The sequence below is a fragment of the Carcharodon carcharias genome, chromosome 11 (genome assembly GCF_017639515.1).
Source record: "Carcharodon carcharias isolate sCarCar2 chromosome 11, sCarCar2.pri, whole genome shotgun sequence".
NCBI classification, from domain to species: domain Eukaryota; kingdom Metazoa; phylum Chordata; class Chondrichthyes; order Lamniformes; family Lamnidae; genus Carcharodon; species Carcharodon carcharias.
This window is the reverse complement of record NC_054477.1, coordinates 62,600,049-62,626,589: the sequence shown is the minus strand read 5'-3', so window position 1 is coordinate 62,626,589 and position 26,541 is coordinate 62,600,049. Positions and strand designations below refer to the sequence as shown.

The window sequence follows — 26,541 nt, the reverse complement described above, 5'->3', positions numbered from 1 at the left end:
TTGGCCTGTAGTGGTGCTACTGAGCCAGTCTTGGTGATGGACATTGAAGTCCCCCACCCAGAGTACATTCTGTGCCCTTGCCATCCTCAGTGCTTCCTCCAAGTGGTATTCAACATGGAGGAGCACTGATTCATCAGCTGAGGGTGGGCAGTACATAGTAATCAGCAGGAGGCTTTGTTTCCCATGTTAGGCCTGGTGCAATGAGACTTCATGGGGTCTGAGACGATGTTGAGGACTCTCAGGGCAATTCCCTCCCAAATGTATACCACTGTGCCACCGCCTCTACTGGGTCTGCCTGCCAGGGGGACAGGTCAGACCCAGGGAGGGTGAAGCTGGTGTCTGGGACATTATCTGTAAGGTATGATTCCGTGAGCATGACTATGTCAGGCTGTTGCTTGATGAGACAGCTCTCACAATTTTGCCACAAGCCCCCACATGTCAGTAAGGAGGACTTTGCAGGGTCAACTGGGCTGAGTTTGCCATTGTCGTTTCTGGTGCCTAGGTCAATGCTGGGTCGTCCATCCGGTTTCTTTCCTTATTGACTTGTTTTTAGCAGTTTGATACAACTGAGTGGCTTTCTAGGCCATTTCAGAGGGTATTTTAGAGTCAACCACATTGTTGTGGGTCTGGAGTCACATGTAGGCCAGACCAGGTAAGGGCAGCAGATTTCCTTCCTTAAAGGACATTAGTGAACCAGATGGATTTTTTACGACAATGGACATGGTTTCATGGTCATCATTAGACTCTTAATTCCAGATATTTTGTTGAATTCAAATTCCACCATCTACAGTGATGGGATTCAAACCCGGGTCCCCAGAGCATTACCGAGTCTCTGGATTATTAGTTCAGTGCTAATGTATACTTTGTTTTGAAGTTTTTCCACTATAGATCTATTCAGATGTTTATTAACTTTTTTTTACCTAGTTAAATTAGCCCTCTTATCTTGCTGGAGTTAGCTCTTTTCTAACCCAGCACCCTTAACTTTGACTCTTCATTATCTTTTAATTTTCTTATACCAAATTTAACAACATTGTCTTTGTTTTCCAATTTTTTTCCCCTGCTCTCACATCAGACAGCTGACTCACTTAATTTCCCAGAAACAAGATCAATTTCCCATGATCCAGGAAGCAGTCCAGGAAGCCAGGATTCTTTATAAAAGCTTGTACCACATTAATTACCATTGTCCTAGTTTATTTTGGGATAGTTAAAGTTACCCACAATTATTATTCTGCCTTTCTTACACGTCATGGATTGGACCGAGGGCAGATCCTCTCCTTTATAGTATTTCCAATGTTTAGTGGTCTGTTTTGCACTGAACATTTTGCCCTTTACTGGTTCGTAATTCTTTCAGTTCTGTCTTAATGTAACTATCAAGGACATTCTTATATTCTAGATAGGACCCTACAAATATTGCCTTTCTCATCTGTCAATTAGCAGGTCAATCTTAATTGTCAGTGAGGAGGTTAGCTATTCATTGTACATAAGCAATGCCACATGTCCCATCATTGATCCTTATAATTATTTCGATACAAGGATATAGAGGTTTAAAATCAGTAATATATGTGAAATACTGCACTGCTGAAATTTCTCACACACTAGTGCTAATGCTATTAAACTAATTCATGACACAATTAGTTTGATTTAACTCTGCAAATATAAATGCTAGACCAACTTTGAACATATTTCACAAAACATTAGCCTAAATAACAATGTGTCAAAGTAGGAAATAATGGACTTTGTCTATCGCACGGCACAGATTCTATCAATAGAAAAAAAGAAGAATTTTGATAATACAAGAACTTAACTGTATTATTTGAAATAAATAGTAAGCAGCCCATGTTACGACATTGATTTGCTTTCAATGTTATAAGATGTCAAATATATGAACACCAATAATGAGAGCATGTGGTAGTATTGCAAATTGAACAGCAGTTCAGGCTCAGCATCAACTGCACTTAATAATGCATTCTGAAAACGATACTAAGTTTGTCCCATGTGAAATAAATTGTGGCTTTATAACCTGAGATGCAGTCTGTTAGAACACATGTTCAACCAACCTACCAAAGACAGCAGAATTATGTTGTACTTTGTAATGATCCAACATACAGAGGTCCCTGGATCTCACCATTGTTTTGGTCACTAAGGCCCCTAAGAGAGTCTAACCAAGATGTAGTTACATAATTTATTTGTTAAGCACCTGTACAGTACTCTAGACACTTATATGCCCCTGAAATGCTACGTACACAGTCAGTACTTCACCAGTCCTGATCTTTTTGCATTAACATTTAATGGATTTCTGCAACATCCTATCAATCAGAAGACTAGGATAGCAATGCATAAACAGTGGTATGTATACAGTGCCCTAGTGACAAAGTATTGACAGAGATGCACAAACTACTACAGATGTAAATAATTTAACAGCAGAATGACTTTGAAAAAGCTGGCACAGACTTGATGGACCAAATGGTATGAGTTGGTGCTGTACTATTTATTACAAGTTGGATACCTATCCACTGAATAGTCAAGGGAAATGCAACTGTTGTGAATAGTCTTCTTTCAGTACACCTTCAAAGGAATGCTACTTTTATGTCTGAATTTATCTCAAGTCTACCACTTGTAGCCAACAGAACTAGATTGACTCCATATTAGTAGTTCACCATAAGAGTGAGCAACTGTATTAAAGGTCTGATGTACGTTTCACGGTAGCTTAGGTGAAAATGTGTGTTATTTTCATGTACTTTAAAACATAGCAAAACTATTGCAATAAGGGGTGAAGCATAATACTGTCTTTCAGATGCAACTGTTAGAGGTTTTAAATTTCCAGCTAAGTTGTTCTCAATCCTCATCAGCAAAATTTGCATTTATATAGCACCTTTAACATTAAAAAAATTGTTTAAATTCCTACAACAGTAGTAAAATATCCCATAATTCAGTGTGTACCAAATTAGAAAAAACCTGTTGGAACATATTTGAGACCCTGGAGCCTTGAAAACATGCAAAAGCCAGCTGACAATTATAGAGACTACCTTCAAAAACTTAAAACAGACATGGGCATAAGATAAGCATAGATGTAGATAACATTCTCTAGAAATTAAATATACCTGCAGAAACAGAAGGTTAGTTTGCTAAGGAATTGAGAACAAGATTAGCGGTTCTTACAAAAATGTACACTGGGCGCACTATTACATTGTGGCAGAGAGAAATGTGGTAATGATATGGAGTGCTACAGGCTCTCTTAGAAATAAATACTGAACATTTGAATCTCTCGTAAAATGAAAATAATTCACAGAAACATGAAAACACTGGTTTAAGAGGTCTGTTATATGGATTGTAAGGATTGTCAGTGACTGAGGTGGAGTTGTTGAAATAATAATTTAAAAATGTGCTTCACCAGGAGTTTTTTTTTTAATACATCTATAATTGCAATCCCTCCCTGGCTACATCAATATGTATGCCTGCATAAACGGAAATGGAAGTATAAGTAAAAACTCATTTATAACAACTGTTGAGGATTTCCAAATGGGGCTGCGAGTAAACTTACTTTATTAATTAAAGACACCATGGAGTATCTCAATTAAACATATGTGATTCTGTGACTCTGTATTTTTTTTTGCAAAAATATACTTTATTCATAAATCTTCAAAAACATTTCGAACATTTTAAATCACCATTACAAAAATACAAACAGGTTCAACTTTTACAAACTGAAACACAAGGTGTATCAGAAAAAAACAATGAATATTTCAATCATTGGCAGACATACATTTTAATCTGTACAGACTGAGGGGCTCTTTACAGTTCCCAGCCCCCCAGTGCACTGTGGCAGAAAGGTCTTAGGCAGCGACCCTTCCCCATTGCGCCTTTGCGGCGGCTGCCCCAAGCTTAACTGTGTCCCTCAGCACATAGTCCTGGACCTTGGAAAGTGCTAGTCTGCTACACTTGGTCGGGGACAACTCTTTGCGCTGGAAAACCAACAAGTTTCGGACAGACCAAAGAGCGTCTTTCACCGAGTTGATGATCCTCCAGCTGCAGTTGATGTTTGTCTCGGTGTGTGTCCCTGGGAACAGCCCGTAGAGCACAGAGTCCTCTGTCACAGAACTGCTCGGGATGAACCTCGACAGCAACCACTGCAACCCTCTCCAGACCTTCTTTGCAAAGACACAATCTACAAGGAGGTGAACAACAGTCTCTTCCCCACCACAGCCTCCTCGAGGGCAACGTGCAGAGGGGGTGAGACTCCTGGCGTGTAGGAAGGATCTTACAGGGAGGGACTTTCTCACCACCAGCCAAGCTACATCTTGGTGTTTGTTGGAAAGTTCTGGTGATGAGGCATTCTGCCAAATTACTTTGTCAGTCTGCTCAGGGAACCATCCCACAGGATCCACCCTCTCCTTTTCCCTCAGGGCTTTTAAGATGTTACGTGCCGACCACTGCGTGACGGACTTGTGGTCGAAGGTGTTTCTCTGCATAAATTTTCCCACGAGGGACAGGTGGTACGGCACGGTCCAACTACTTGGAGCGTTCCGTGGCATCGTGGCCAGACCCATCCTTCGCAACACCGGGGACAGGTAGAACCTCAGCATGTAGTGACACTTGGTGTTTGCATACTGAGGGTCTATGCACTGCTTGATGCAACCGCACACAAAGGTGGCCATCAGTATGAGGGTGATGTTGGGCACGATTTTTCCCCCTTTATCTAGAGGCTTGTACATCGTGTCCCTGCGGACACGATCCATTTTCGACCTCCAGATAAAGCGGAAGATGGCTCGGGTGATCGCCACCACACAGAGGTGTGGAATGGGCCAGACCTGCGCCACGTACAGCAACAGCGAGAGTGCTTCACACCTGATGACCAGGTTCTTACCCGCAATGGAGAGGGAGCGTCGCTCCCACATGCCCAGTTTCCTTTTCACCATAGACACTCGCTCCTTCCAGTTTCTAACGCGTGCCCTGGTCCCTCCGAACCATATCCCCAGCACCTTCAGGCCGTCAGCCCTGACAGTGAAGGGGACAAAGGATCGATCAGCCCAATTCCCAAAGAACATGGCCTCGCTCTTCCCACGATTTACCTTGGCTCCCGAGGCCAGTTCGAACTGGTCGCAGATGTGGATGAGTCTGTGCACCGACAGCGGATCAGAGCAGAAGATGGCGACATCGTCCATGTACAGGGAGACTTTGATCTGAGTGCCTCCACTACCTGAGATCGTCACTCCTCTTTTGCCTGGATCCTTCCTGATGGACTCAGCAAAGGGTTCTATGCAACACACGAAAAGAACAGGCGAGAGAGGGCAGCCCTGCCTGACTCCAAATTTAATAGGAAAGCTATCTGATTCCCACCCATTGATTGAGACTGTGCTACTGATGTTAGTGTAGAGCAGTTGGATCCAATTGCGAATTCCCTCCCCAAACCCCATTTTGGAGAGCACATCCACCATATAGGTGTGCGATATTCTGTCAAAGGCCTTCTCCTGATCCAGGCTGATGAGGCAGGTATCCACACCCCTGTCCTGCACATAGGCAACCGTATCCCTGAGCAGCACGATGCTGTCAGAGATCTTCCTGCCCGGCACAGTGCAGGTCTGGTCAGGGTGGATCACCAATTCCAGAGCGGATTTGACCCGATTGGCGATGACTTGGACAGAATTTTATAGTCCACATTCAACAGTGAAATGGGTCGCCAATTTCTAATTTCCTCCCTTTCCCCCTTGTGCTTGTAGATGAGGGTGATAATGCCTTTCCTCATGGATTCTGACATACTGCCGGCCAGGAGCATACTCTCGTACACTTCTAGCAGGTCTGGGCCGATCCAGTCCCACAGAGCCGAATACAACTCCGCCGGCAAGCCGTCGCTTCTGGGAGTTTTACTCTTCTCGAAGTACTCAAGGGCCTCAGTCAGTTCGTCAGGAGTTAGCGCTTTGTCCAGACTCTCCCGTGTACTGTCATCTAAGACCTCCGTGATAGAGGACAGGAAGGACTGGGAGGCCGTGCTGTCTGTGGGCTTTATGTCATACAATCCGGCATAGAAGGATTTGCTAATCCTCAAAATGTCAGATTGCAATGACTTAACTGAGCCGTCTTCTTCCTTCAGGCTGCTGATCACAGAGCTCTCTCTGTGTACCTTTTGGAAGAAGAAACGTGAGCACGTCTCATCCTGCTCTACAGAGCGGACTCTGGAACGGAAGATGATCTTGGAGGCCTCCGAGGCAAAGAGTGAGGCTTGCTGGCTCTTCACCTCTTGGAGTTCCTCCTTGATATCGACCCCCATCGACCGCAGCCAGAGCAGATTCTGCATGTTTTTCTGGAGTCGGGACACTTCCCTCTGTTCCTTTCTAGCTTTCTGGGTGCCTTTGAGGACAAAAAACCTCTTGATGTTTCCCTTGATCGCTTCCCACCAGTGTGTCAGGGACTCAAAGTGGGGTTTCATGGTTCTCCAACCTTTGTAATCCCTCTTGAGCTCCTCAATGTTCTCTGGGGTCAGCAGTTGCACGTTTGGCTTCCATACCCCCCTGCCAACCCTCTGGTCCTTCTCTAAGTAGCAGTCAGCCAGTAGGAGGCAGTGGTCAGAGAAGAACACCGGCTTGACGTCGGTGGATCTGACTGCAAATGCGCGGGACACAAACAGGAAGTCTATCCTGGAACAGACGGACCCGTCAGGCCGCGACCAGGTGTATCTACACTGCGCTCCATCTGCAGGGTTGCTGAAGATGTCGTGCAGCTTGGCATCCTTTACTGTTTCCATCAGGGATCTGGATGTAGCGTCCAATCTGCTGTCGGCCCTGCCGGATCGTCCAGCCGCACTGATGATGCAGTTGAAGTCACCGCCCAGAATGACCGGCCTGGAGGTTGCCAGCAGCTGTGGGAGCTGCTGAAAAACCTCCAGCCGCTCAGCCCCTTGTGACAGGGCGTAGACGTTAATTAACCGGAGTGGAGCATTCTTATACATTACGTCTGCTACGAGGAGGCGCCCGCCCACCACCTCCTTAACCTGGGAGACGGTGAAGCTGCCTCCCCACAGCAGAATCCCCAGGCCGGAGGAACGAGAGTCGTTTCCTCCCGACCAGATCGATGGCCCATGGGACCACCATCGTGACCATTGCCTGTAGGAGCTGAGGTGCGGTATCGCACACTCCTGTAGAAACAGCGGGTCAGCTTTGACCTTGGCAAGGTAGTCCAAGGTCGCAACACATCGCGTAGTAGATTTAATGCTACGCACATTTATGGATACAATCTTTACATCCATTTTAAAGCAGTTAGTCGCTTACCAAACCTGTTGTCTCTGAGAGTTCCAGACCATTGGTCTGCTCCTTCATGCCCGTGGTGTGCTCAAATTGCTTCACTTGGGATGGGCTGAGGAAAGCGTCCTGAACCTCCCCATTGGAGATGTTCTGCTCGGGTGGCATCTGGGGGTCCGTGCAGAGAGCGGGGTTTGAAATGTCCTCTGTTGGAGAAGCGTCTCCAATCCTCTCCCCCTCTGGGGCGTTGCTGCTCCCGGCTTCCCGGAGCTGGGGTGCGCTGAGCGCCTCACTGTTCCCAGATTCCTGGGGTTGTGGTGCACTGGCCTCTTTGGGTTGTGGGCCAAGTTGGGGTGCGCTGGTCTCCTCATTGTCACCAATGTTCTGGAGCTTGGGTGACTCATCCTCCAACTCCCTAGCGTTTTGCCGCTTCTTCTGTTGGCGCCGCCCTGGCCATTCTTCGTTCGAAGAGCTGCTGCTCTTGTTATCCGTGTCGGATAGGAGACGCCTCTTGACTCTTGTCTGGGAAGTGGCTTGGTTTCTTTTTAGCCCCTTCTTCCTTTTGGCTCTCTTCACCAGCTGCCACTCCCCCTGCTGCTTTCCCACTGCTGCTTCGTCCTCCTCCGTTGATTCGCTCTCCTGAGAAGTGGGAGGTTCAGGGGGCAGTGCTGTTGACTGGCTGTCTGCTACCTCAATTTTTTCCTCCACCTTGTCTTTCTCTGTGTCCTCCTTTGTCCCGATGTTTTCCCTGGGAGCCTTGGTGGTTGGAGTGACACGAGGCATTTCTTCTGCTTCCCCCTCGTTGGCTTTAGCTGCCTGTGCATAAGTACGGCAACGTTTGGGGCAGGTCTTGTAGAGGTGACTTGCCTCGCCACACAGGTTGCAGCACTTAGCCTGTTTACAATCTTTTGTCTGGTGCCCTTCCTTTTTGCAGTTCTTGCAGAGGACAGCACTGCAATTGGCCGCCACATGACCAGACTTGCCGCATGAGCGACAAAGTTTGGGTTGCCCAGCATAGACAAGGTAACCACGGCTTCCCCCGATAGCGAATCTGGAAGGGGGGTGGAAAACGGCTCCCTTACCATCGGTCTTGAGCGTTACCTTAACCTGGCGTTTACATGTCCAGATCCCCAAATTATCTTTAACTTCAGTGCAGCTCCCAACCTTATCAAAGTACCTGGTAAGGAAGGTGAGCATGTCAGCGACAGGGACGTAGGGGTTGTACAGATGCACCGTCGCAACCCGTTCTCGAGCAACGGTAGAACAAAGAGCGGCTCCGCCGTCAGGATCTTCATTTCTGGCAGGTCTTTCTTTTTCGCAAACACCTTCAGGAGTTTGACACAAGCTGCCACTTGCTTGAAGGTCACATCAAAGAAACCAGCGCTGGGGAAATCCTGTAGGCAGTAGATATCCGCAGCCTCAAAACCACACAGCTTGAATAAGATCCTCTTTGTGAAGAAGGTCCTATCCATTCCTGTTCCTTGCTCGCTACCCTTCACCATGACTCGGATGGTGTTAGGTACCCCATGGTAAGGGGTTTGACTGGTTATAGCCATTGCTCTTTCCCTGGCAGAAACACGATGAAGGTCTCTCCCCTGTGATTCTGTGACTCTGTAGCCATAGCCAAAATTTGACTATAGTTACATCCTGTTTGCTTACGTTAAACACATTTTAATATCAGTAATCCGAACACATTCACAATTTAGTTATATTAACTATTCTAAATCTTACCAGGTTTCCCATCAGCTCTGCTTTGATTATCTTTGCTCCTAGTTTATTCATCTCTTCCTCACTGAGGGTTTGCAGAGGTTCTTCTCCTGTATCAAGTGATCTGGCTGGAATAGCAGCAGTGCTTCATGGGAAAAAGGGGTAAACCCCATGGAAAGGAAATGTGAGTAACTTTTTCATACTTCTCTACCAAAGGCATGCAAAGTTTCACAAGGTTTGTGTACCTTTCGCAATTTTAAAATGGAAAAATCATTTGCTTGATTTATTAGTTACATACTATTAAGTTGTTTAATATGCAATCTTGTAAGTTAACTATATTTTGATATTGCTTTTTATAAAATGTGGCAAAATTACATCAAAATACAAAATAAAGCATTGTTAACAGTGACTGCAACACTTAATGAATTCTATTTATGAAATAATGAACACAAAAGTGTTGTGGTTTAGTTCACCATCATTTATCTAAAAATCATTTCTAGAAATCAACAACTTTATTTGACCAAAACAGCAACAATTCTATCCCTGCAAACCCACTTTAACTTCCATAAAGGTTCATTATTAACTCACTGGGTAAGTGTTTATTAATGTGTTTACTTAGTCACTGAGAGCAACCCCAAGGGGAAACAGCGAGAGACTCGGTGAGAGCGGAGAAAATATGGCTGAGGATAAAGTCAGAATCAGAGCACCAGCTGAATGCAGAAAACAGAGAAAGATATAATATAGACTGGAAAAATCATAAAATAGGGGAGAGTGATTTCTGTTAGGTACAGGAGAACTTTCTCTATTGATATGTCTGCAACCCAACAAGGGAGGAAGCAATTTTGTATCTGATCCTGAGAAATGAAGTATGGCAAATGGAGCATGTCACAGACGGGGATCATCTAGTTAACAGTGGCCACAACATAATTCTACTTAATTATGGAAAGAAACCAGAACACATTGAAAGTAAAATGCTCTACTAGAGAAGAGCCAATTTCAATGGAAAGAACCTAGCACAGGTTGATTGGGAAATGTAATTAAGGGTAAAGCACTAAAAGAGCAAATGGAATAGACAGTTCAAATCTTAACTAGGCATATTCCTTTGAAGGAAAAAGCTGGAGCACTCAAAGATAATATGCCCTGCATGGCAAGGGATGTAAAAGTTAAAATAAAACAGAAAAAGACATACGACAAATGTCAGGAACAAGGTTCAATCAATAATCAGGAAGATTATGGGTAGTACAAGAGGGAAGTGAAAAAGTTAATAGGGGAGGTCAAGAGAGGTTACAAATCAAGAGTTACAGGCAACATTAAATTGAACTCTAATATAGTTTCTAAACTAATACAGTGCTAGCAGTTTGTGAGAGAAAAAATTGGGACTATAAAAGATCCAAAGGAGAATATTTGTACAGAGGCTGAAGACGCGGCTAAAGTCTGATAATTTTCATAGAAGGAAGCAGATGATGTTAAGATTACACAAAGAGAAGAATGAAGTTATGGGTGTGATAGTAATAGGTAGAGATGACATACTAAAAAGATTAGCACGACTTAAAATTGGTAGGTTATCCGGTCCAGATAGAATGCATCCTAAGTTGCTAAAAGAAGCAAAGTTACAAATGGCACAGGTATTTAGCACAACTTTTCAGTGCTCACTGGATGAGGAGCAAGACTGAAGGTTTGCTAATATTATCTCACTATTCAAGAAAGGGGAGAAGAATAAACCAGGAAACTACAAGCCAAACGAGCACTGGTGGTGGGGAAGTTACTGGAATCCTTCATGATGGACAAAAATTAATTTTGTAAACCATGGGTTAATCAAGGAAAGTTAGCATGGATCTACTAAAAACATGATTGACTAACTTAATTGAATTTTTTGATGGGGTAACAGAGAATCGAGGTTCTGCAGTACATGTTGCATACATGGACTTTTGGAAAGCATTCAGCAAAGTAACAGATAGGAGGCTTATTAAGAAGATGGGAGCCATGCAATTAAGGAGGTGACAGTGTGGATACAAAATTGCTCAGTGACTGGAAGCAAAGGGTGTTGACGGATGGAGGTGTGGGAGGTGGTCTGCTGTGATGCTTCCCAAGGGTCAGTTTTAAGGCTGTTATTCTGCAATTTTTATAAATGACCTAGACTCAAGTATAGTGAGCAGCATAATAGTGACAAAGGTAGTTATAGGCTTCAGGATGCTATAGACAGGATGGTGAAATGGGGAGATGCATGGCAGGAGGGATTTGCTGGAAAAATAATGCACTTTTGGCAGGTTAAAAAGAAAATCATTACACCATAAATGGCATTAATTTTATAAGTGTAAATGAACTGAAAGACCTTGGTGTCCATGTACATATATCCATGAAGGTGCCAAAGCAAGTAGAAAAACATATGGGTTAGTTGGGTTTATAAATAGCTGCATTGAACATAAAAGTAAAAAGATCATGTAAGAACTTTATAAATCACTGAATAGACATTAACTTCAGCATTGTGGACAATTCTGGGGTACCAAAATTCAGGAAATATGTAAGGACCATAGAAAATTTGCAGAGATTTACCAGGTATGAGAGAATTCAGTTATAAAGAAAGGCTGGAAAATATAGGTTTCCAATGAGAGGTTTTGATTGAATAGAGAAAATTTCTCTCTGGTGAGTGAGTCAAGAACTAGAGATTCAAAATCATTGGCAAAATATATAGAAGGGAGATGGCCAAAGTGTTTTCACTAAGTTATCAAGATCTACAATGCTGTATTTGAAAAGGTGGTGCAAGCTATTTCCATAAATAATTTTAAAGGGGAGTTGGACATGTGCGAAAATGAGGAACTTCCAGAGTTACAGACAAAAAGCGGGGAAATGGGATATCCTACATGACTGTGACAAAAGTAAACTATTCCTCTTCATCCTTCTCAAACTCCCTGTACCTTTGATGTGGTTGACCACATCATTCTCCCTCAATGTCTCTCTACCATTATTTAGCTAGGTGGGACTGCACTCACTTGGCGTCATTCTTATCCGTCTAATCTTAGCCAGTGAATCAATTGCAGTGAATCATGCACCATTACCCCTGACACCAAGGATCTATTTCTCACCTACATACTGCTCCTCAGCAACATCACCTGAAAATGTGTCAGTTTCTACAGGCACACAGACACCACCAGCTCTACCCTTCGCCTTCTCTCTCGACCCCTCCACTGCCTATAAATTGTCACATTGCTTGCCCGAAAAAGAGTAAAAATTTGCTCCAACTAAATATTGTGAAGACCACTGTGATCAGTCCCCACGCTTGACTTTGTTCCATGGCCACTGACTCCCAATCCCCTGCCAGATGCGCGTCCAAGGCTGAACCAGACTGTTTGCAACCTTGGTGTAACATTTGACTGTGAGGTGAGCTTCTGGCCATATATCCAGGCCAGCAACTATTTCCTCTGTAACATCTAACACCTCCCTGCCTCAGCTCATCTGCTGTTGACACCCTCATACATGTATTTGTCACCCCAAGTTTTGACTACACCAATACACTCCTGCCCGGTCTCCCGCTTACAACCATCCATAAACTTGAGATCATCCAGAACTCTATCGCCCGTGTCCTTACTTGCACAAATCCTGTTTATCTATCACTCCTGTAATCGCTGACCTACATTGGCTCCCTGTTAAGCACTGCCTTGATTTTAAAATTTTCACCATTTTTTCAAATCCCTTCATGGCCTCAACACTCCCTAGCTGTAACTTCTCCCAGGCCCACAAGCCTCCGAGATATCTGTGCTTTTCTAATTCTAGCCTCTTGAGCATCACCAATTTTAATGGCTGCACCACTGGTGGTTGCACCCTCAGTTGCCAAGCACGACATTCCTTAAAACCTACCACTTTGACTAAGCTTCTAGCCATTTACCCTAATAGCTTTTTATGTGGCATAGCTTTTTATAATACCCCTGTGAAGCAACTTGGGACATATCATTATGTTAAAGGTAGTATCCAAATACAATTTCTTCTCCTTGTAAGCATGTATTCTCTTTCATAGAGTCAGCACAGGCACAGCAGGCTGAAAGGTCTCCTTCTGTGTTGCTGATTTCCATGATTCTATGATTCTAATTGATATTTACAGGAGCTGTAATTTTAAAAAATAGAATCTTTTTGCATGATAAATTTATTTTAAAAAGCATTACTTAATCAGTTGACGTGGTCAGCAGCAGTCTCTAGGAGTCCATATAATCACTGATATTAGCATTTTCATGTTTATGCAAATGACTTTTAATTGTTCTGATTTCTGGAGCTTTTTATTCACATTATGAAATAATAGTATATACATGTTTAACAAATTAAATGAAATCAGCATCAGCATTAGTCATTTTTGAAAAACCTTTAGCACCTTATCTAACAGACAAAAGAATTTCCTATGAATGTGCTAAGCATTCATTTTAAATCCAAGTCTACTTACACATGCATCTCCTCAACAAATCAATGCGATACTTGCATCTCTTTTTATAACTTAATGCATATAAAACATCTGGCTTTCACAGCAACATCTCAAGACACCTTGCACGATTCTCAACTTTTCTGTCACATTTAACAAGTATTATTTTGGAAATTTTATAAGACCATGGTGAACACTGCAAACTTAGACAGGAAATGCATTTTTTGTCCTGGATAAGTAGTAAAAAAAACAACGGATTTCATTAATTACATTGTTTTATGTGTCACAAAACCGTCAGTCAAATTAAAGTTTGCCTCTCCACACCATTTAACATATTAAAGTGTGGTTGTTTTGAGATCAAGATTTCAACATTGAAGCGGAGATCATACCTAGAAACATGTTTGTGTTCTGTCAAATACATTGCCCCCCACCCCACACCATATTCCACCTTTGATAGCCACCCAAACTACAGAAATCATACAAAATATTCAGTCCTCCAGTGTAAGTATTCGAACAGCTCATATCAGTAACAACAGGAGAGAGATAAAAGTTTAACAAACTAGTTTGCCTTTTAAAATGGTACTGCATTTTAGATAACACATTCTTGGCGCATTCCAGTGATTTACTGAAAGAAGGATCCATAAAATCAGAATGGAAATGGCTTCATCTTTCAAAATCTCATGCTAGTGCAGTGTACATTATGGTACTAATTGCTTTTCAATATATGCAGAATGGATTTTACACACAGCCCTACATTGCAAATTTACCTACAGCTGCAAATTTAACATGCAGATACTCAAAGTAATAATTTTACAAGTAATACAAAAGGAAAATACTGCGGATGCTGGAACTCTGAAATAAAAACAGAAAATTCCAGAAATACTCAGCATATCAGGCAGCACCTGTGGAGAGGGAAATTGAGTTAATGGGCGGAATTTAATGCTTCCCCCCTCCCCACAGGCACGCTGGGAGGCAGGTGGGGGGGGGGGGGGGGGGGGGGGGGGGGGGGGGGGGGCGCGTCTAATGGGGCAGGAAGCGCTGCCTTCCCAACTCACCCTGATTAAGTCCGGGGCGGGAAAGTTCAAGGACAGCCTTCCTATCTGGAGGCCATTTGAGGCTCTTAACCATGGTGGGATTTGAACCCACACCTCCAGAGCATTAGCCCGGGTCTCTGGATTACTAGCAAAGTCACATTACCACTTTGCCACCACCTTTCCCAAACTTTACTTGTTTAGAGCCTGTTACATCTCTAACTTTTTCCGGTTCAGTTGGAAGGTCATCAACATAAAACAGTAACTTTGCCTCTCGCTCTACTGCTGCTGCCTGACCTGCTGAGCATTATTTTACAAATAATGATTGAAATGGTTTCCACTATATTGTGCAGTTCCTTTTTTTAGACCTTATGGAGTTATTGGCATGAATCTGGCAGTATTGGTGATAAAAAAGAGATCGTAGAGATGAAAGTAAATGTCAAATTAACTTTATGTCTGATCTCTGATAGAATTTGTCCAGGAATTCAGTACAATATTTTCCCATGATACAATTATTATAGAGTTATAAAATGATATAGCACAGAAAGAGAATGTTCAGCCCATCAAGCAATCCAATTAGCCCTACTCCCAGGCTCTTTGCCCATCTCCCTGCAAATTTTTCACCTTCAAGTGTTTATCCAATTATCTTAGAATTCCGAGCATCTGAAGGTACAGTCACCAATGGTGGAGCATTTAAAATTGGGATGCTGATAGGTCTGAATTAGAGGAACACATGTATCTTGGACAGTCATGGAGCTGAAGGACATTACAGAGATAAGGAGGGGTGAGACCATGGAGGGATTTGAAAACAATGGATGAGCATTTTAAAATCAAGATGTTGCTTAACTAGGATCCAATGTAAGTCAGCAAGCACATAGGTAATAAGTGAACGGAACTTGGCGCAAGTTAGGACACAGGCAGCAGAATTTTGAATGAGCTCAAGTCTAGAGTTAACAAAGACATAGATGAAGCTTTCAGCAGCACATGAGTGTGGGCAGGAGTGGAGTCAGGCAATGTTAAGGAGAGGAAATAGGCAGTCTTAATAATGACGTTATTATGTTGATATGTGGTCAGAAGCTCATTTCAGGTCAAATATGACACCAAGGTTACTCCATCTAATAAACACCTCTATCAAATATCTTCTTTGCCTCTGCTCTAAGGAAAATAACCCCAGCTCTCTTTTCTATCCATGTCGTTTGGGATACTCTTGTTCGACACTGCAACACATTTTTAGATCATTCACCATTCTCAAATGTTTGCCTTCCTCAGCACCATTACTTGAAAATGTGACAGAATATCTAGTTGATATTTAGATCCAGTCAGTATCTGCATGTTTTTCAAAAGCTTTTGAATGGTTTACGGTCGTTTTTATCTTTCACAGTGGCATCACATTTGCATAAACATTTTTTGTAAATTTGTAATACTGAATAGTCGATACTTTTAGCTTTAATAATCGCAATTTGTAGTAGAAGGGTTTTGTTCCATCACATCATACATATGAGATAAAAGACAAGGGGGGGAAGGAGGCTTACAAAAGATTTTGGAGAGATTTTTAAAAGCATTAGCAGTAAATAGCAAACCAAAAAGAACCCCAGAGAACATTTGAGAAGTCAAGCCTCAAAGTGGTAAAGGAACAGATTAAAGTCTTGGCCATAATGTGAGGAGGTGACTCAAAGGCAGGTGATCTTTTGGAGGTGAAACACGGTTGTTTTGATAATGGATAAAGAATGAGCAAAGAAACACAACTTAAGATCAAGCAATATGCAAGATTCCACGTTATAGATTCAGCCCAAAATGGCAATCAGGAAACTTTGAGGAATTAAAAGAGGCCTAATTTTGTACTGGGTTTTTTTTTAATTCATTCGCGGGATGTGGGTTTCACTGGCTGGGCCAGCATTTATTGCCCATCCACAGTTGCCCTTGTGGAGGTGGTGGTGAACTGCCTTCTTGAACCGCTGCAGTCCAAGTGGTGTAGGTACATCCACAGTGCTGTTAAGGAAGGGAGTTCCAGGATTTTGACCCAGCAACAATGAAGGAACGGCGATATATTTCCAAGTTAGGAAGGTGAATGACTTGGAGGCGAGCTTTCAGGTCATGGTGTTCCCATCTATCTGCTGCCCTTGTCCTTCTAGGTGGTAGTGGTCGTGGGTTTAGAAGGTGCTGTCTAAGGAGCCTTGGTGAATTCTGCAGTGCATCTTGTAGACGGTACACACTGCTGCTACTCTGAGTTGGTGGTGGAGGGAGTGAACGTTTGTGGATGTGGTGCTAATCAAGCAGACTGCTTTGTCCTGGACGGTGTCCAGCTTGTTCAGTGTTGCAGAAGCTGCACTCATCCAGGCAAGTGGGAAGTATTCCATCACATTCCTGACTTGTGCCTTGTAGATGGTGGACAGGCTTTGGGGAGTCAGGTGGTGAGTTACTTGTCACACGATTCCTAGCCTCTGACCTGCTCTTGTAGCCCCAATATTTATAATGGCTACTCCGGTTCAGTTTCGGGTCAATGGTAACCCCCAGAATGTTGATAGTGGGGGATTCAGTGATGGTAATGCCATTGAACATCAAGGGGCGATGGTTGGATTCTCTCTTGTTGGAGATGATTATTGCCTGACGCTTGTGTGGCACAAATGTTACTTGCCACTTGTCAGCCCAAGCTAGGATGCTATCTAGGTCTTGCTGCATTTGGACATGGACTGCTTCAGTATCTGAGGAGTCATAAATGGTGTTGAACATTGTGGAATCATCAGCGAACATCCCCACTTCTGACCTTATGATGGAAGGAAGGTCATTGATGAAGCAGCTGAAGATGGTTGGGCCTAGGACACTAGCCTGAGGAACTCCTGCAGTGATGCCCTGGAGCTGAGATGACTGACCTCCAACAACCACAACCATCTTCCTTTGTGCTAGGTATGATTCCAACCAGCGGAATGTTTTCCCCCTGATTCCCATTGACTCAATTTTTGCTAGGGCTCCTTGATGCCACACTCGGTCAAATGCTACCTTGATGTCAAGGGAAGTCACTCTCATGTCATCTCAGGAGTTCAGCTCTTTTGTCCATGTGTGAACCAAGGCTGTAACGAGGTCAGGAGCTGGGCCTCAGTGAGCAGATTATTGCTAAGCAAGTGCCGCTTGATCGCACTGTTGATGACCCCTTCCATTAACTGGTGATGACCCCTTCCATTAACTGGTGATGACCCCTTCCATTACTTTACTGATAATCGAGATTAGACTGATGGAGTGGTAACTGGCCGGGTTGGATTTATCCTGATTTTTGTGTACAGGACATATCTGCGAAATTTTCCACATAGCTGGGTAGATGCCAGTGTTGTAGCTGTACAGGAACAGAATGGCTAGAGGCACGGCAAGTTCTAGAGCACAAGTCTTCAGTACTATTGCCGGAAAGTTGTCAGGGCCCCATAGCCTTTGCAGTGTCCAGTGCCTTCAGCCATTTCTTGATATCACATGGAGTGAATCGAATTGGCTGAATACTGGCATCTGATACTGATGCTGAATACTAATGCTGGGGACCTCCAGAGGAGGCCGAGATGGATCGTTCGCTCGACACTTCTGGCTGAAGATTGTTGCGAATACTTCAGCCTCATCTTTTGCACTGCTGTGTTGGGCTCCTCCAGCATTGAGGATGGGGATATTTGTGGAGCCACCTCCTCCACTGAGTTGTTTAATGGTCCACCACCATTCACGACTGGATGTGGCAGGGCTGCAGAGCTTAGATTTGATCCGTTGGTTATGAGATCGCTTAGCTCTGTCTATCACTTGCTGTTTATGCTGCTTGGCACACAAGTAGCCCTGTTTTATAGCTTCACCAGATTGATACCTCATTTTTAGGTATGCCTGATGCTGCTCCTGGCATGCTCTCCTGCACTCATCATTGAAGAGTAATTGCTAATATATATTGCCAGATAGCCAACAAAGCATTGCATTTATATAGGGCCTTCAACATGGTAAAACATTCCAAAGTTCTCACAGAAGTGTCAAACAAAATATGGCTAAACGACTTACGGAGATATTAGGTCAAGTGACCAAAAGCTTGTATTGCCAGAATGGGAGCCAATCTAGGTCAGGGACCAATGGGTTGTGAATGTGAGTTTTGATACATTCAGCAGAGTCTTGGATGAGTTCAGGTTTAAGGAGGAAAGAAGGCGAAAGGCCAGCCAGAATTTGGAATAGTTAAGACCAGATGTACCAAAGCCATTGATGAGGGTTTCAGCAACAGATGAGCTGAGGCACGGGCAGTTATTCGGCAGCAATCAACTTGCAATCTCTTAGCTCTAAAGATAACAATGTTTCTTGCATTTCTGACACTAAATTTTTATGTAGATAACCTATTTCTGTGACTGGTTAACAAATTGTTAAATTAAAAATTTGCAGAGTAGGTATTTTTCTCTGGCAAAGCTGGGAAAATAGCTACAATATTATTACTAGCCTGTCTCTGTTCAATATATTTCCAATGAAATTATTGAGCTTTTATTAACTGCCTTAGACTTCAGCTTTCACAATTAACATGGGAACGGTTAACTGTTTTGTATAGTCGGAATAAATAGGAGCGTTTGTTCAACTTTACTCATTACCAACAATTTCACTCTAGGTCCTTTGGGCCATAAACTCCAATTCCAGTATTCCAGTTGCTGTCATTAGTCCTGATGTGCAGACTGGACTGTGTTATAGCAATTGATAAGAAAACAGCAGTGTTTAAAGGCAAAGAAATTGCACTGCATTTATAAAATAAAACCTTCAGGTTATCAGGTTAATTACAATTGAGACTGATGCCATTTAATTTGTGAGTGACAGGTTGGTACATGAAGATTCATGTCCCCATTATAATTACAACAGTCTTTGAATAAAGTCAAGGACAGCTTTATCAGTAGAATACAACAGGAGGGTCAAAAACAACTGTAAATTGAATGTAAGTTTATTGGAAACAATATGCTACGTAACCTGTAAATTGAAATAAAGAACAGTTGCTCTCTTTTATAATTCCATCGTGCAAGTGGAGATTTGTAAAGTAAAAGAATATTAACATGTATGCATATTTTTAGCGCTATCACTTATTTGTGTATTAAATAGGATTTAGAGAATAAAACACGACCCAATACTTATGATGGCACAGAGGTGACGGCAGCAGTGTAAAATACAGCATCAACACGCTGTGCATTGTAATGAAGATACCACAAATGGAAGTGAGGAAAGTTACATGGATGATACGTGAATTATGGAGCATGGGAGAAACCATTAAGATTTAATTATATGAATAATAAACATATAAACATAAATAGTTATAATATAATCCATCAATACATATTTAAAAATATACAATCTGCAACTTCAATAAAAAATTATAATTCACTCAGAACTAAGGTAATCTGTAAATTCTACAATTAAATTTTTTTTCTAGGAGATGGCATGCTTCAAATTTTATGTTTTATTCATATGCAAATAAACTACCAGGTCTTGCAAATAGTCTTGGCAGAACTCAAAATGAGAAAAGGTTAAGCATTGCACTGCATATTGCTGTATTTCAAAGATAAGAGTTCTTTTCAAAAGAACATTTAATTCTCACAGAAAATTAAATTGGTTCAGTAATAATTCATTCATAGTCTGTTATCAATGTCAATAATAATAAGTGGCGCTGTGGAGCAAATATATCTTACGGTAACCATATGTACAGATTAAAAGTGCTGTTAATAGAAAGATTTTTAGTCTGGTGCACTAAATTTCTACGTTTAGAAAAAATGCTCATTGCAGGATGTTCAAAGACACAGGATAAAATTTGATGAGATGTATGACTGACAGATGATTTGTCATCATCTTTCATCAAAAACTCATGACTTCTCTGACTTCTTATACTTTTCCCCTCTCCAATAGAACTTTGTATAGAATCAAATAGAATTTACAACAAGCAAACATATCTTATGGCCCATCCAGGCTGCTAATATTTATCACTAAGATAAAAGCAAAAAACTGCGGATGCTGGAAATTCAAAACAAAAGTAAAAATACCTGGAAAAACTCAGCAGGTCTGGCAGCATCTGCGGAGAGGAACACAGTTAACATTTCGAGTCCGTATGACTCTTCAACAGAACTAAGTAAAAATAGAAAAGAGGTGAAATTTAAGCTGGTTTAAGGGGGAAGGGGGAGGTAGAGCTGGATAGAGGGCCAGTGATAGGTGGAGGCAAAGAAGAGATTGCCAGAGATGTCATAGACAAAAGGGCAAAGAGGTGTTGAAGGTGGTGATATTATCTAAGGAATGTGCTACTTAAGGGCAGAAAGTAGGACAAGCAAGGTACAGATAGCCCTAGTGGGTGTGGAGTGGGGTGAAGGGAAGGGATCGAAATAGGCTAAAAGGTAGAGATAAAACAATGGATGGAAATAGATTTAAAAATAATGGAAATAGGTGGGAAAAGAAAAATCTATATACATTATTGGGGAAAAAAAGGGCAGGGATCGGAAAGAGGTTTGGGGATGGAAGAGGGAGTTCATGATCTAAAATTGTTGAACTCAATATTCAGTCTGGAAGGCTATAAAGTGCCTAGTCGGAAGATGAGGTGCTGTTCCTCCAGTTTGCGTTGAGCTTCACTGGAACAATGCAGCAGGCCAAGGACGGACATGTGGGCATGAGAGCAGAGTGGTGCGTTGAAATGGCAAGCAACAGGGAGGTCTGGGTCATGCTTGCAGACAGACCGAAGGTGTTCTGCAAAGCAGTCACCCGGTCTGTGTTTGGTCTCTCTAATGTAGAGGAAACTGCATTGAGAGCAACGAATGCAGTAGACCAAATTGAGGGAAGTGCAAGTGAAAAGCTGCTTCACTGAAAGGAGTGTTTGGGCCCTTGGACGGTGAGGAGGGGGGAAGTAAAGGGGCAGGTGTTGCACCTTCTGCGGTTCCATGGGAGGTGCCATGGGAGGGGGTTGAGGTGTAGGGGGTGATGGAGGAGTGGACCAGGGTGTCCCGGAGGGAACGATCCCTGCGGAATGCGCCGGGGGAGTGAAGGGAAGATGTGTTTGGTGGTGGCATCATGCTGGAGTTGGCGGAAATGGCGGAGGATGATCCTTTGAATGCGGAGGCTGGTGGGGTGATAAGTGAGGACAAGAGGGACCCTATCATGGTTCTGGGAGGGAGAGGAAAGTGTGAGGGCGGATGCGCGGGAGATGGGCCGGACACGGTTGAGGGCCCTGTCAATCACCGTGGGTGGAAAACCTCGGTTAAGTAAGAAGGAAGACATGTCAGAGAAATTGTTTTTGAAACATGAACATTTAGGATTAACACGAGGTAAATATGAATTAACTGGCAAACTGTGGTAGAACAAACCACAGTGCAAGTTAAATGGCAGGTACAGCCAAGGCAGATCCCATGGATCGCTCAGCAACCCACCCACATGTCAGTGACCACAGTGTTGCAAAATTTCATTAAAAGTCTCTCCATGATGAGGGATTTCAACTCCTCACTTTCCAAGATCCAGCCTCTACATTCCCTCAAAAGTCGCTCCAACTCAGACTGCCTCAATGCCCACACACCTTCCAATGGTTCAATCTCTTCTCCTGAGACTACGTTCCATGGGATTCACAAAGCTTCACACCCATTTCTAATTACAGGCACAATTCCAGCTCTTTCGCAGGCGCTAGCTTCACTAAGATGATGCTGCCCCTGGGTTTCTCCAATTCTAGTTGCCTGGCTGCACTGAGCTAAAAATGGCTCCCAGGGCTTCTCTCAGCCGTAACTGTCTCCCGCAAAGAGCCAGCGACATTCTGCCACTTTCTCAGTTCCCCAGGGCTTCTCCTGAGACCTAAGTGCAGTAAACAGCACCCAGGGCTTTTCTGTGAGCTGCGAACCTCACGAGGTCTAAACTTCAACTCCACCCATTTCCATGATGATGTCGTCTTTCAGGGTTCATTGAATGCTTTTAAACTATTAAATCAAAAAACGTCCCTCTCGGCTGCATTTCTTTGCAAGCAGTGTGGACATCACGTCTCCAGCTCTCCAGCTAAGTAAGTCCACTACTCTCCTCCATCTGGCTGAACTTGTTCTCTCACTGAACAATTTCTCCTTAAACTCCTCTCACTTCCTCCAAATAAAAGATGTGGCTATGGGTACCCGCATGGGCCCCAGTTATACCTGTCTCTTTATGAGCTATGTGGAACATTCCTTGTTCCAGTCCTACTCAGGCCCCCTCCCATAACTCTTTCTCTGGTACATTGATGGCTGCTTCGGTGCCGCTTCATGCTCTCATCTGGATCTGGAAAAATTTATGAATTTTGCTTCCAATTTCCACCCCTCCATCATTTTCATATGGTCCATCACTGACACTTCCCTTCCTTTCCTTGACCTCAGTCTCAATTTCTGGTGATAGACTGTTCACCGATATTCATTACAAGCCTACCGACTCCCAAAGCTACCTCGACCACAGCTCCTCACACTCCGCTTCTTGTAAGGACTCCATCCCATTCTCTCAGTTCCTTCGCCTCTGTCGCATCTGTTCTGATGGTGCCACTTTTCAAAACAGTTCCTCTGACATGTCTTCCTTCTTCCTTAACCAAGGTTTTCCACCCACGGTGGTTGACAGGACCCTCAACCGTGTCCAGCCCATCTTCCGCGCATCCGCCCTTACACCTTCCTCTCCCTCCGAGAAACATGATAGGGTCCCCCTTGTCTTCACTTTTCACCCCACGAGCCTCCGCGTTCAAAGGATCATCCTCCACCATTTCTGCCAACTCCAGCATGATGCTATTACCAAACACATTTTCCCTTCACCCCACACCGCCCCCCCCCACACCCCCACCCCCCACCCCCGTGGCTTTCCGCAGGGATCGTTCTCTGGGACACCCTGGTCCACTCCTCCATCACCCCCTACACCTCAACCCCCTTCCACGGCACCTTCCCATGCAACCACAGAAGGTGCAACACCTGCCTCTTTACTTCCCCCCTCCTCACTGTCCAAGGTCCCAAACACTCCTTTCAAGTGAAGCAGCACTTCACTTGCACTTTCCTCAATTCAGTCTACTGCATTCGCTGCTCCCAATGCAGTCTCCTCTATATGGACTCACCAAACAGACTGGGTGACCGCTTTGCGGAACACCTTCGGTCTGTCCGCAAGCATGACCCAGACTTCCCTGTCGCTTGCCATTTCAACACATCACCCTGCTCTCATGCCCACATGTCCGTCCTTGGCCTGTTGCAACGTTGCAGTGAAGTTAAATGCAAACTGGAGGAACAGCACCTCATCTTCCGACTAGGCACTTTGCAGCCTTCCGGACTTAATACTGAGTTCAACAATTTCAGATCATGAACTCTCTCCTCCATCCCCACCCCCTTTATGATCCCCCCTTTTCCAAAAATTTATTATCTTTTTTTACACTATATTTTTTTTTCCCTATTTTTAAATTTATGTCGATCTATTGTTTCATCTCCACCTTTTAGCCCATTTCGATCCCTTCTCCCCACCCCACCTGCACTAGGGCCATCTGCTACGAGCTTGCTTCCTTTAATGTCCCCATTCGCACATCTTTTAGATAATATCACCACCATCAACACCCCTTTGTCCTTTTGTCTATGGCCTTTTTGGCAGTCTCTTCTTGGCCTCCACCTATCACTGGCCCTCTATCAAGCTCTCCTGACCCAACCCCTTCTACAAGCTTATATTTCATCTCATTTCTATATGTCTTAGTTCTGATGAAGGGTCATACGGACTCGAAACGTCAACTGTATCCCTCTCCGCAGATGCTGTCAGACCTGCTGAGTTTTTCCAGGTATTTTTGTTTTTGTTCTAGATTTCCAGTATCCACAATATTTTGCTTTTATTTAAGTAAGTCCACGTGCCGTTTTATGGTTCTTACCTTTTTAGCTGTTTAGCTGTTAACCCCTGAGGTCAACCTTTTAAGTGTAATTTTTTTAACTTCATTCATGGGATCTGGGCGTCACTGGCTAGGCCAGCATTAATAGCCCATCCCTAATTGCTCTTGAGAAGGTGGTGGTGAGGTGCCTTCATGAACTGCTGCAGTCCATATGGTGTAGGTACACCCACAGTGCTGTTCGGGAAGGAGCTCCAAGGTTTTGACCCAGCGACAGTGAAGCAACAGCGATATATTTCCAAGTGAGTGGCTTGGAGGTGAGCTCCCAGGTGGTGGTGTTCCAATGTGTCTGCTGCCTTTGTCCTTCTAGATGGTAGATTTGGAAGGTGCTGTCTAAGGAGGCTTGGTGAGTTCCTGCAGTGCATCCTGTAGATGGTACACACTGCTGCCACTGCGTATCAGTGGTGGAGGGGCTGAATGTTGTGGATGGGGTGTCAATCGAGTGGGCTTTGTCCTGGATGGTATCAAGCTTCGAGTGTTGTTGGAGCTGCACTCATCCAGGCATTCCAATTTGATAGCGTTCCATCACACTCCTGACCCAGCAGATTCTTTCCTCACCCCACACCCACCCCAGCCAAGGTGCACAACCATGAGGCTGGACCCCCACCCTGACCCCAACCTCTCCCCAACTCCTGCTCCCAGCCCACCGCCAAGGCCTGACCTAACATCCCCACCCCTCAAGCAAGGCCCGACTCAAACCCCCCAAAATCCTACCCACTTACCTTCTTTGTCAAAGATCTTTAAACCTGGCTGGACCTTTAAACTTACCTGCTTTACAGCAGTTAGTGCTGTAAAAAAGTGGGCGTGGCTTCCTTCCCTCCAAAGCAGCAGCGCTTATCTGGAGGCCTCAGGAGTGTGCTGCACACTTCTCGCCTGGCCTGAATCAGAAGGTCAGGCAAGACAGGATCAAAAAATTTAAAGATCGGAAAGTAGAAGAGTGGCAGCAATCTGACTTTGATTGCCATTCTGCAGCAGTTCAGGTTCAATAACAGGTTAAATTTCACTTTATGAGACGTTTCCATTTCTTCCCCAACATGTGAGGATGGACATAGAAATTACCTATATGGAATATCAAGAGCCAAACACTCAGAAATTACATCCCAGGATTAAATGACGCCTCCACATTCAACTTCAACTCTGATGTACAATATATTTTATTTCTGCAGCATACCTCTCCAAATCAGCAGTAATTTAAAACTTCATGTCTTTGGAATAGTGCAGTTTTGAATCAGTGCTAATTGCTATAGTCACAAGAGTTCTTTCTGGCACAGGCAACCCATAACTCATATAATAGTAATATGAAAATTGCATCTTCGTTTCCTTATTTATTGAAGTACACCTACCTAAAACTTGACATCTGTTGACTTTGTGATGATTCTCCTTGCACAAGACGGTTTTCTCTGGGCTTGGTCTTTTCCAATTTGTTCATGGTGTTTGGGGTTCCCTCATGCTCTGAAACACTGCTCTGAGGTCGAAATGATATGGACTCTTCTGGTGGTTTGTTTCCACTATTGGTTCTGCACCATGTTGACGTTCTATCACTATCATTGTCTTGTTTTTGAAAATTACTACTATAGGAACTGAGAGATTCTGGCATGCGGTTAGACGAGCTTGGAAACTTGACATCCCACTTACTGTTACTATGTTCTTCATCCTCAGGTTTCATAAACTTAGATCTTAAATTGCTTAAGGATAAAGATTTCTCTTTCTTCCCATCATGAAAATTGTCACTTTCTAAACCTCTGGCAATATTATTGCGTTTCCCTGTCTGTTTATATCTGTTAATTTCTCCACTTTCATCTGTATATTTATCTTTGGCAAGTTCCATTTCCAACTCTCTGTCACTGGACTTTTTTTTGTCTTTGTATCTATCAGTAATGTCTTTCCTTCCATTATCTCTTTCTGTACACTTGAATTGGTCCTGGAAACTTTCTTTTAATCTTTCTCTTTCAGTAGCTCTGTCACCTTCCCTGTATCTGTCTTTGTCTCCACTCAGTCCCCTTCCAGAACCATATTCTTTTCTTTCATTTTGATCAGAACTCCAGTTCCTTGGCTTTTTCCAACTCTCTCTTCTATTCCTATCACTTGCATCTTGATATTTTAATTGTGCAACTTTTTCAGCTTCTCGTAGTTTCTGTTGGAATAAGTCCATAGACTAAAGGGGAGAGAAAAAAAATTCACTATAATTACTTCTTGAACAAAAACAGAAAATGCTGGAAAAACTCAGCAGATCTAACAGCATCTTTGGAGAGAAAAATGCAGAGTTAACATTTTGAGTCCTTATGACTTCTTCACAGCTAAAGAGAAGCA

The 26,541-nt window shown here is 43.4% G+C and overlaps 1 protein-coding gene across 6 annotated transcripts in view; it reads right to left on the bottom strand.

Annotated features, from left to right (window-relative positions):
• The window catches only part of cwf19l2 (CWF19 like cell cycle control factor 2), a 266,997-nt gene that overhangs the window by 139,782 nt on the left and 100,674 nt on the right, over positions 1-26,541 (bottom strand). For all 6 annotated transcript variants that reach the window (XR_005944421.1, XM_041198939.1, XM_041198940.1 and 3 more), the window contains 2 exons: positions 25,575-26,386; positions 8,964-9,084 (listed from right to left, as the gene is read on the bottom strand). Coding sequence is in view for 5 of the 6 variants with exons in the window: in XM_041198939.1 (XP_041054873.1) it covers positions 8,964-9,084; positions 25,575-26,386 (933 nt within the window). In the remaining variant the exon portion in view is untranslated. The remainder of the gene's footprint in view (positions 1-8,963; positions 9,085-25,574; positions 26,387-26,541) is intronic.